General features: G+C 34.2%; 1 protein-coding gene across 10 annotated transcripts in view; it reads left to right on the top strand.

The window, feature by feature from the left end:
• LOC142324224 (uncharacterized) overlaps window positions 1–12,828 on the top strand; it is a 229,709-nt gene that overhangs the window by 194,405 nt on the left and 22,476 nt on the right. For all 10 annotated transcript variants that reach the window (XM_075365045.1, XM_075365046.1, XM_075365047.1 and 7 more), the window contains 2 exons: window positions 201–290; window positions 3,599–3,716. In XM_075365045.1, the coding sequence (XP_075221160.1) occupies window positions 201–290; window positions 3,599–3,716 (208 nt within the window). The remainder of the gene's footprint in view (window positions 1–200; window positions 291–3,598; window positions 3,717–12,828) is intronic.

Here is a 12,828-nt window from a genome sequence, read left to right as displayed (position 1 = left end):
TTATACATAGTTTTTAGCAATTGTACTAAGAGATCTGGTATTATATATAATTAGTTTTAGAAAAGTTAGTACGTATAAATTTTGGCATTTTTTAGCTCATAGTGTTTTTTTGTTTTATGTGTGATTCATTAAACATATATTCTTCACATATATATATATTATTTTATTTTTAGTTGTTTTATATATATGTATTTTTTCAGAGATGATGAAAGAGTTAATGTTGATGAATTAAAAGGACAATTAAAACAATCTGAATTGCAGCAGGAACAGTTGAAAAATACAGTTAAAAGGTTTAGTATTTATTATATTTTGTACTTTAAATTATTGTATCACAGATGTACTTTAATTTTATGAATTTTTACATGACATCATTTTTTAATTTTCAGTATTATTACATTTTATTTATATGTAGCTCATTGTATTCTTTTTCTTTGAGATTACTTTGAACCATTTTACCTATTACATATATGTTTCTTCTATTTTTTGAGTTTTATGTAATTTTATAAAATGAGCATGCTTTTCTAGGCCATTTAAATACAACTGTTATACCTCACCTAAAGGAAAACACAGTGTAAGATCTGTAGCATAACAAGGGATGATCTTGACCACTGTAAAAATTGCTTTTTTAATTTCGTTATCAGTACAGTCTGTTTCATTATCATGACAAATATCGTATTTGGTTTGAAAATGTTTTTTACTCATAATCTATTTGTATTTAAATACAATAATGAAATTCTTTTAATTAATCTTGTGCCATGAAATCTGATACTCTGTTTAAAAATATGTAATGATAACACATATCATTGAGAAATAAGATTAATTATTATAAAATTATTATTACAGTAATACTACATACAGTATCTATGAATAATGAATGTTTTTGTTATCAGAAAACTCCAGTGATAATTTTTTTTAAATGTTGGTTACCTGGATTTTTTGATTTTTTTTTTGTAGTTGCAATATGTAGTATTGGATTGAAATTGCACTTTGATTAAACTGATGTTTAACTATATCTTGAACCATTAATTTTTATTTTTATTCCATTAAACGCTTATTGGATAAAGGAACACTAATTGCTTCATTATTATTTTCATTTTCTTGAATCACATTCTCTGTTTTCTTATGAATCACTTTTTTACATTCAGGTGTTAATGATATTCGTCTGCTGCATCACATGAAATTGTTTAAAGTCAGGGTCTTCTCAGTACGTCTTTTAATTGATTAAAATCATTAATGTATTTCTATATTTTTCTCTTTACTGGGCTGAGTTTCTGAACATTTTTTAAAGTAGTTTTAATTACAATTTTTTTTACATTTTCTGATATAGCAAGTTCATAAATTAAATTATGTAATAAGAAAAATTTTTTCATTGAAGAAATAACTTATTAAAAAAATGTTGAGAATTTACCTGTGGTGTAACTGGGGAGCACTATATTTAATATATTACTGTACATGTTGTATGTTTTCAGTTCTCCCTTGTAAATACTGTAGTATGTTTAATTTTTTTCTGTTGTTTATAGTTTAATGTTTAAAATCATTTAATTTTAGTTTGGAGTAAAATTTAAAAAAAAAACATTCCTTCTGTGTGTTCTCAGTTTGATGTAAATCCATTATTACTTTTTTTATAGTGTACATTGGAATTTATAAGAAAAATTAAAATTTACTATATCAATTTTTTTTTTTACTTGCTTTATTTTAACTCGCATTGTTTTTTTCAATTTTTTTCAGTTTTTTTTTTCATGTTTGTCCTCAAATCTTTCATCCTTAATTTAACATACTTACTGACATTGCCTATTGATGAAATTTTGCACAGCTACTAAGATCGTGTGACAATACAATATTCCACTATTACTTCTGCAACCAATCCCCGTATGGCGGTAAATCTGTAAAATGTATATAAGCGACAAAAATAAGTTTTGTTAATTTACAATTGTATTTCAGTAATCAAAAACTTCACTATTTCGTTACTTTGCAGAGTAGATGTCTGATTGAAAATTTGTTTGCTATTTTATAAATATATTAGAAATTTCAGTATATGGTGCTATGTTTTGAAATTTGAATTAACTTACTAATTAAACTCATGCAGTGTATGATATAATAATTTGATTAAAGTATGACTAAAACGTATAAAGCAAATTTTAAAAAATTTTTGTCATTTTTATTTTACTTATGATGTTATTAAATTTAGGATTTTTCTTTTAAAACAAATGTTGGTATTGGAAACAGCATGCATTTTATTTTTTTAATAATGTTTATTATGTCATAGCTCAATGTTTTTAAAAAGTGTGTCATTGTAGTAAAATATGGCTGAATATAAATTTGAAATGTTCGCTATTTTATTAACTATATTACCTCTGAAAAATTCTTACCTTAAGAAATTTTTAAAGTTTTTTAAGGGATTTTGCGTAAGTGTTAGATAAAGGAAAGTATTTTCAAGGAATTTTTGTATAATTTAGCTATTAAAGGATGACATTTAAAATTGTATTGAAAATAGATTCTTGGTTATTTTTCCTTCTCCCTAAACAGTCATAAAACAGCAATTGGGCATTCAGTTTATTTCATCGGTATTCTTCTATCATAATTCTGAACCGTGAATTCGACATAATTAAATATAGTTAAATAACTCATATGAAATCATTATATTTCTATTTTATTGGGTTTGTTAAATGCAGAAATTTGGGATTACTGAGAGAAAAAATAAAAAGCTTAACATGATTACAATATCACTAACTACTAACCAGTAAAGCTGAATAACACTAAGGTAACGTCATAATTTTGTTAACTAGTTGTGTATAGTGTAGTATTTTCACCTGAAGTAATATAAAAAAATAATTAGTATATATTTATAAAACCCATTGGGTTGGTCTAGTGGTGAACGCGTCTTTGCAAATCAGCTGATTTCAAAGTCAAGAGTTGTAAGGTTCAAATCCTAGTAAAGGTTGTTACTTTTATACGGATTTGAATACTAGATCATGGATATTGGTGTTCTTTGATGGTTGGGTTTCAATTAACCACACATCCCAGCAATGGTCGACCTGAGACTGTACAAGACTACACTTCAATTACACTCATATATATTATCCTCTGAAGTAATACCTTGCGTGGTCTTGGAGGCTAAACAGAAAAAGAAAAAATATATATATATATTTTTTCTTTTTTCTAAATCTAAAAATTTTACTTTAAGTGATCAATTGTTTTTTGTATTCTTTACTGACGAAATGACAAATAGTTATTTTTAATTGGATACGGTGATTTAGAGCTCCAAGAAGCAAAAATAGATGTAATGTTTTGGCAGATTAAAAAAATCTTTCAAATACAGTATGTCAGAATCTTATCAGCTAATTTTAATGTTGATATATTTTGTAACTGCTTTTTGGTTAAAAGGATTTTCACAACTATCATAGGTTTTAGATATAGTGAATTATAAGTTGTTATTTAAATAAAAATTATACATTTATGATAAAATTTAATTATTTCTATTAATGAAAATAGATAAATGTTGGAGAAGTTTTTGTGTAATTTAACTCATATATACTTGGTTCTTTGTTTTTTTTGTTCTTTTTTTTTGTATTTTGTAATTACATTTATATTTTTCTAGGCTTGAGGAAAATCAAAAAGAAAATATAGATGCTAAAAATACATTCCACAGTGCTGTTGAAGATTATAAAAAAGTTATAAGTCATAAAGAAAAACAACTCACAAATTTGGAAAATGAGGTATTTTTCAGATGGATGTATATATTAATTTCTCAAACATGGTACCACTGACATGTTGAATAAATAAATTAACAATTAATATAATCCACCTTACCAGCATGTTTTTATGTTCTCTAGATCTTTCGGCTTACATGGAAGCCATCATCAGGAGTTAAAATTAATGCATAAAGACAAAAGTTTAAAAAAAAAACATAGTTAAAAATTAAAAACAGTCGTGACTGTCCAGTCCTACTAGTATAATACATACTAGTAATTTTGTAAATATTTTAAATTTTAACTATGATTTTTTAAACTATGACAAAATAGATAATAGTAATAAAAATAATCAATTCATAACTTCAGTACATAGAAAACCCACAACCAACAAAACCACCATACATAGATATTCAAATCATCTGTGGTCACACAAAATTAATACATATACAAACATGTTTATAAGAGCAATCAATTACACAAAGTATAATTGAAATAACCATAAATTAAATAAAGAAATAAATATTATTAAACAAATTGCTAAATATAATGGTTATATATAATGAGTTTTTAGTAGATGATATATATGAAAAACAAATGTCAAAAATTAACAATAATACATATTTAATACCAATAAATAACACACAGAAAATTGACAATGTATGTTTAAAATACGTATATACTGATAATTTGTTGAAAACATAACAAGGGTTTATGATAAAAATTTATTTAAATCTGCATACCAGACAAATAACCATTTAATAAAACATTTTAAAAATAATACACTTACTGCTTCATATGATTTACACAATTTGTGTGGTATTTATAAAATAAAGTGCTATGATTGTGACCGTATTTATATAGGTTAAACCACTAGATCCTTTAAAACTAGATTTGATGAACACTTCAGATATTATAAAAGCAGAAAATTCAGTTTCTCTAATGTTTCTGATCATCTTATTAATAATACACATTCAATATCAGATATTCATACAAATTTAGAAATACCGGAAATTAAGAAATACAATATTACAAATAATGGGGTTTTTGACATTTCAGAAAGATTTTACCTTTATAAATATAAAAGTAAATTTAATTTGATCAACCTACATACAGAATATGAGGATGACACAATCATAAAAACTGGTCTAGATAGCAGCACTTCTTTAGACATTGATAATTCATAATATTTCAACTCTGTACAGTCACATAACTTTGGCTACCTAGTCTACATGGATTTCTATTTTATTTTTATTATTAATTTTAATTTTGGCTTTTAATTTAATTGTTTATTAATGACTTCATATTCTATATATATTCAATTTTTAATTGTTAATTTTAATTTACAATTTAAAATTTTTAATATAGAAAAAAAAAATTGGTTTTATTTCTGTTTTAATTTAATTGGAAAAGGATCTTTTAACAATTTTAAATCTCAATTTTAATTTTAATGTGCAATTTGCAATGTACAATTTTAATTTTAATGTGTAATTTGCAACAAAAGATTTGAAAAATTATAGAGCAACTGATGCGAGGTACTCACGAAAGCGCTCTTGTTTGGGTTATGGAATAATGTATCCTATTTTATTTTATTTTATAAGGTCATCCTATTTTATTTTATTTTATTAATTCTGTACTTGGGTTGATCAGATTAATATAATTTGTATACTGCAGAGGAATATGATTCCTGAAAGAATCAATTTTAGAAAAATATATGTATTCATATATATATATATATATATATAGAGAGAGAGAGAGAGAGAGAGAGAATCAAAAATATTGGGACTCAACAACTTTAAAATTGTTTGAAATGTAATAATGTAACTTTTAGGATAATTACTTTACCTTTTGGCAAGAAATAAAATTTCATTCCCTTCTTGGGAGATGACCAGGTGTTGTAATTCAGAATATTTAATTGGTAACACCCTTTGTGTGATAATCATTTTAAAGGTCTCTTTAAGACAGAAAAAATTGTATAATTAAAATGTTGGTATGGTGTCTTTACCCAAAATGGTGGTGGGATAAGGTTTGGATTTTGAAAAAAAAATTACATTGATAATTTAAGGAATTGTTATTGCAAATAAATAAATTGATTAGAATTTTATTTAATTACTATTATTGAATAAATTTATTAAAATTAAATTATTTGTTAAGTATAACATATGATTATTTATTTAATTTCATTTTAAAAATGTTCAAATTGTCCTCCTGTTATTTGACAACCTGCCCATTCAATTGTAAAAGCATGATAACTGCATTGTTCAGTGATTCTGTAGTGATATTTCATGCTGATTCTCAAATTCTGTTTTTTAAATCTCTGATATCTTGGGCTTATTACGATAAACAATATTTTTTAAGTGGCCTCATAGAGAGTAATCCAATGGTGACAAGTTAGATGATCTCATTGGCCATTCTATTTGACCCCTTTGGCCAATCCATATTCCAGGAAAAAATGCATTTAAAATTTCACTTACCTGAAAATTGAATTGAGGCAGGGCACCACCGTGTTGAAATTAAATGTTTTGGAAGTTGGGGCTAACAACATTTTGAATGTTTGGAATAATATGGTTGAGAAGCAAAGCTTCATATTTCACTGCATTCAAATTTCCATCAATAAATACAGGCTCTATCAACTGTTCACCAATAATACCTTCCTATACATTTACTTTGACTGAATAATGTGTATGTGCCTCATGATACCAGTGTGGATTAATATCAGTCCAGTATCGACAATTATGGTGATTTATATTGCCATTTAAAAATAAATGTGGCCTTATCACTAAAAACTATGTTGTTTAATAAGTTAGGATCTGCACAATTATTGTTCATCATAATTTCACAAAACTCAAGTCTTCAATCATAGTTGTCTTCATTAAGTTCTTGCACCAGAAAAAATCAGAATTTTGAAGAGTTCCAAATTTTCACTTTTTAACGTTCAAATCACTAAACTAATGTTATGTTCTCATGCTGCTGTTCAATTCAAGGAATGAGGATTCTCAAGAAATTCTTACATAATCCTAACAATTTGTTATTATTTGCCCCAGATTTAGGCTCCCTGGTTTCTCCCTGTTATTAATGCTCCTTGGTTCTTCTACTCCTTTGATGTTTTTTGACACTACTGTACCTTTTGAAAGGGTTACGATTATTAAATGTAGTATTGAATGATTCAACCCACCGGGTTGGTCTAGTGGTGAGCGCGTCTTCCCAAATCAGTTGATTTGGAAGCCGAGAGTTCCAGCATTCAAGTCCTAGTAAAGCCAGTTATTTTTACATGGATTTGAATGCTAGATAGTGGATATCGGTGTTCTTTGGTGGTTGGGTTTCAATTAACCACACATCTCAGGATTGGTCGAACTGAGAATGTACAAGACTATACTTCATTTACACTCATACATATCATCCTCATTCATCCTCTGAAGTATTATCTAAACGGTAGTTACCGGAGGCTAAACAGGAAAAGAAAGAAAAAAGTATTGAATGATTCACAAACTTCATTGTGTGACCTAACTCTGTCACCAAAGCCCTCATCATTAAAAGTGTGACCCTTTCCTGTTCACTAAGTGACATGTTGATACCAATATTAGCAGTTAGCACAGGAAAAATTAATTCAGTAAAAACAATTACAAAAAGGTAAAAAAAAATTAAATAACAAAAGTCGATTACAAATGTGGTAAAGGTAGACAAAATCAATTAGCCAAACAATCACAATAAATTCTCATAAAAAAGTAACTGTGTAGTAATGAAACACTAAATGGAATATTACGCAATAATAAAATAAGCTTCATTTTAGCAACAATGGGTGCAAGTTTTGTAAAAAAAAGTGTAACATGTAGGGAAGAAGATAGAATGTTTATGAAATGAATTTGATAAAATGAGTTAAACAAATAACCTGAATTGAAGTTAATCATATCTCTTTTTATTTTATTTTATTATTTGAACATACTAGTTTAATAACTTTCAAATTCCAAACTTTATCTTGCCGTCATTTTGGGTGCAGATATCGTACCAACTTATTGTTACACCATTTTTCTTGTCTTAAAGAGACCTTTAAAATAATGACTCACACAAAGGTTGTTATCATTTAAGATGTTTTGATTTACAACCCTTGGACTACCATCCAAGAAGGGGGTTGAGATTCTATTTCTTCTCAAAAAGTAAAGTAGTTGACCAATACCTTATCTTGAAAGTCAGTATTCTATTTGGAACAGTTTTAAAGTTGTCAAGAGGTTTCTATATTTTTGACTCTCTTGGCATATTGTTGAGATAAAAACTGTTCTATAAGATTATATTTTCATGCTTGAAGTGTGAAAAAGTACATTTAAGTTAAACCTCTCTAATTCATCATTTTTTGATTTGTCACCTTCTTTAATCTGTTACCATCTAAACATTTGCATATATGTGAGTGTATGTTTGTTTACAAACACACATAAACACACACATACACATACACACACATACACATACATACACACACATACATACACATACATACACACATACACATACAGCTCTCCGAGGGTACACCCGTTCCTAGTTATGACAACCCGCTCCTCTCCGTACGATGCGCTGGTAGAACTAAAGTATGCAGAATTTCGAAAACAGACAAAAATTAGATGATGCTGGTTTGTACAGCAAAGTAGACCCCATGGCTTTGCTGTCAGGAAATGTTACAGGGAGTACAACAACCGTGTCAATGGAAGTGGAAGGAGAGTCGGGTGACGCTCATTCAGTGGGTGAAAAGCCCATCGCACCCGCCGTTATTCCAAGAGGGAGAATCAATTCACTACCGACCGTCACTGGCCAACAGTCGCCGATGGAGCGGCTCGGTGGCAAAATCGAGAAGCTTGTTGATTTCATTGAAGACAAGAAGAACGTGCATCATGAAATCAGAAAACTGGTTAAGTCCATTGCTACGGCATATAAGTTAGCCAGCAAAGCACCGCAGATGATGGTTTCAACTACCCAAACATCTCCGCGTGCCACGCCAGAGCAGAAATGCCAAAGCAGTGACGTGACCCAGTTGACAAAGATAACCGGAGCCGAAGCTATTGGAGGATTAGTTTCGGAAGACAACGGAAAGAGTCTTACTACGTCTGAGAAGAGAAAAGAAAGAACTTCTCCAGACACCGATAATAAAGTCAAGAAAAGGAAGGACTTAAAACCCAGCCCGCTGCAGAAAACGACAGTCCAGAACACCGAAAAGAAACGAGAAAATGCTTGGCAGGCAGTCTTGTCTAAAAAGGAAAAGAGGAAGCAAGCCAAAGAGCGGTTACCAAAAGAACCGGCGCACAAATCTCGGCCGGAGCCTAAGCGGAAAAAACCGCGAAAATTCACCAGGCCAGACGCCTTGATTATCCGACCTGTTGAGAAGGCGAAATATGCTGAGATACTGCGTCGGATTAAAAATGACATTCCACAAGAGCAGGCCCGGGACGTAGTTGACAAGGTCCTAAAGACGAATGATGGAAACATGCTCATTACGCTCTCCAGGAAGAGCACAGACAAAGGACAAGCTCTAATGAAGACAATAAAGAGCATCCTGAAAGAAGAAGCCGACGTCATCTGTAAAGGTCCAGAGGAACAGCTCGAAATCCGGGACATTGACGACGAAACAACCAAGAACGATGTCCAGAAGGCCTTACAAGAGGCAGCTGGCGATGACTACGAAATACCTGGAGAGGTCATTAAAATTCGTCCGGCCTACAGAGGCACACAGACCGCTTTGGTACGATTACCAGCAGCAACAGCGCAGAAGATACTCGGAGAGAGAGGCAAGATACGAATTGGTTGGGTGAATTGCCGTATCAGAACAGTGAAGACTCCACTACGATGCTATAAGTGCTGGCACTTTGGACACACTACTGTTCAATGTAAAAGCGAGGTCAACCGATCTGGGCTTTGCATCAAATGTGGGCAAACAGGTCATCAAGCTGCTCAATGCTCAAATAAGGTGAAATGTGTTTTATGTGCGGAAAAACCTGGTTCTCAGGATACTGCTCACCGGTCTGGCGCTGGTCGGTGCCCGGTCTTCCAGGAAGCACTCCAGAAGCTGACAAATAAACGAACATGAAGATACTGCAGCTCAACATTAATCACTGTGAAGCTGCGCATGATTTGCTCATGCAGACAGTACGAGAGTTGAAAGTTGATCTTGTGTTTCTATCGGAGCCATATAAACATCTCACCGGGCAACCATGGGAGACAGACATCACCGCTAAAGCTGTCATTTGGTCCTGTGGTAAACTCTCCTTCCAGAATGTAGACAACAATGGCAGCGCCGGCTTCGTAGCAGCATCAATAGATGACATCCGCTTCTACAGCTGCTACACACCACCTAGCCTCTCCATTGCTGAATTTACTGACTTCTTGGATCGCCTGACCGAAGACGCGAAGCAACATCATCCAGTGGCGATAGCCGGGGACTTCAACGCCTGGGCAGTCGACTGGGGTAGTAGGCAGACTAATGCACGAGGAAGAGAACTACTAGAAGCTTTTTCTACACTTGATGTAGTCTTGCTCAACAGTGGTGACAGGCCGACCTACACCAAAGGTGACGCAAGCTCGATTGTAGACCTCACTTTTGTCAGTACCAGCCTTGCTAAAGGTAACTCCAACTGGAAGGTACTAGACATCTACACTGCCAGTGACCATCATGCTATACTCTGGGAAACGTCTAACGACTGGAAAGTCAGAGGGCCTAACAAGCCATCTAACATCGTTGGTTGGAAGGTGAAATCCCTAGACCCAGAAGTATTGATAACAGCCCTCGATAGTGATCCGATAGAGACTGGATGTGCAGAAGAACATACTAAGGCCCTGATGATGCGAGTAACACAAGCTTGTGATGCCAGTATGCCTCGCAAACGTGTTATCAATTCAAGACCTGCGGTACACTGGTGGAACGATCACATCAGCAACCTTCGTAAAGAGTGTCATAGAAAAAGAAGATTATCTCAGCGTGGCTATCAACGACCCAACTCTGCAGTGCTGATTGCAGAGTATAAAAAAGCTCGTCGTGAACTCAATAAGGCCATAAAAGAGAGCAAAGGAAGATGCTGGAAAGAGCTCATATACGAGGTGGACAAAGACGTGTGGGGCAGGCCTTATAAAGTGGTCATGACCCACCTGAAGAAACAACAAATGCCGTCACCTACGTGTCCTCAGCTCCTTCAGAAAATCGTCACTGCGCTGTTTCCACAGCAACACAGTCTCGATTATCAGTTAACGCCAGGCGAACTAGACGACATTCCACCTGTCACTGAAGAAGAGTTGCTGGAGGCCTGTAATCGTGTAGGAAATAATAAAGCGCCGGGATTGGACGGAATCCCGAATATAGCCTTGAAAACCATCATAAAGGCAGCACTAGCATTATTTCTAGACGCGTACAACGCATGCCTCAAGGAGGGGACTTTTCCTCGTAAGTGGAAACAGCAACGGTTAGTACTGTTACCTAAAGGGAAGAAACCGCCAGAAGAACCGTCATCTTACAGACCACTCTGCATGCTAGATACGGCGGGTAAGATATTTGAGCGTATCATCCATCAGCGAATAGATGCAGTGGTTGACCCACTCCTGGCAGATAACCAGTATGGTTTCCGGAAAGGACGATCAACCCTGGACGCGATCAACCTGGTTGTCAATACGGCCAAGGAGGCGATCGCAGGAACTAGATGGAAGGGTGGAACGAAGAAGTACTGCCTGGTTGCTGCCTTAGACATCAGAAATGCTTTCAATTCCGCTAATTGGGACTGCATCATGCAAGCTCTCGACGAGAAAAACGTGCCAGTATATCTTCGGAGACTAGTGATTAGCTATTTTACAGATAGAGTGCTGAAGTACGATACAAAGAATGGTCCGAAAGAGTATGATATAACCGGTGGTGTGCCACAGGGCTCTGTTCTCGGTCCACTTTTGTGGAATATCATGTATGACGGGCTCCTGAGATTGAAGTTTCCAAGATGTGTCAAACTGGTAGCGTATGCGGATGATGTTGCCGCAGTGATCGTCGCCAAGCACCTCGACGAGATTCAACAGCTGTTTGACATTACTTTTGAGAAGATCAACCAGTGGATGGATACAGTTAACCTTCAACTGGCCAAGCAGAAGACCGAAGCAGTGCTTATTACCAGCCGAAAAAAAGTTGAAACAATTAAGCTAAAAGTCGGTGACCAAGAAATTACATCACAACCTCATATACGATATTTGGGAGTGATGCTTGATGCCCGACTCAACTTCAAGCAGCAAGTAGAACACGTCTGTACGAAAGCGTCAGTAGTGAGAGCTTGTCTCGCACGATTGATGCCGAACGTCGGAGGCCCAAAGCAAAGCAGAAGGCTACTATTGTCATCAGTAGTAACATCGGTGCTCACTTACGGAATATCTATTTGGGCTGACGCACTAGAGACGCAAGATTCGTGGAGAAAGGCGGGACCGATATATCGTATGAGTGCATTACGAGTCGCAAGCGCTTTCCGCACAGTGTCTGAGGAAGCAGTTTGTGTCATTTCCGGAACTCTGCCTCTTAGAGTTCTAGCTGAAGAACGACGCAACCATCGGAAGACGTCAACCTTACTGAGTGCTGAAGAACTCAAGACAGAAGAGCGACAGAAAAGCATCGCACGTTGGCAGCTACAGTGGGATGTTGCCGTGAAAGGCAGGTGGACACACCGTCTCATACCACGGATTGACTTTTGGCTGAATCGTAATCACGGTGAGGTCAACTACTATCTAACGCAGATGTTATCAGGACATGGCTGCTTTCGAGAATACTTACACCGCTTCAAGCACGATAATTCTCCAGAGTGCCCGTCCTGCCCAGGAGTCAATGAAGATGCAGAGCATGTTTTCTTTGTGTGCCCACGATTTTATCCACAGCGTGATCAACTCGAAAACATCTTACATCAAAGTATCCAACCTGAGACACTAATAGAAGCAATGTTGTCGTCAAAAGCCGCATGGAACGCAATAAGCTCGTTTGCAACAGACGTCCTTACAGACCTGCGTTCCATCGAAAGAAAAAGAGCAAAGGACCACAACATCTAGAAGAAAGAAGTAATAACATCTTAGCTACCAGAAGGAAGAGCAGTAGCTAAATCCTCCCCCCCGCGAAGTAATGCCTAACGGCGGATACCGTGGGGGA

Source organism: Lycorma delicatula, chromosome 4 (genome assembly GCF_047948215.1).
Source record: "Lycorma delicatula isolate Av1 chromosome 4, ASM4794821v1, whole genome shotgun sequence".
Taxonomy (NCBI): Eukaryota; Metazoa; Arthropoda; class Insecta; order Hemiptera; family Fulgoridae; genus Lycorma; species Lycorma delicatula.
The sequence above is the reverse complement of the archived record's forward strand: the minus strand, read 5'-3'. Positions and strand labels throughout refer to the sequence as shown.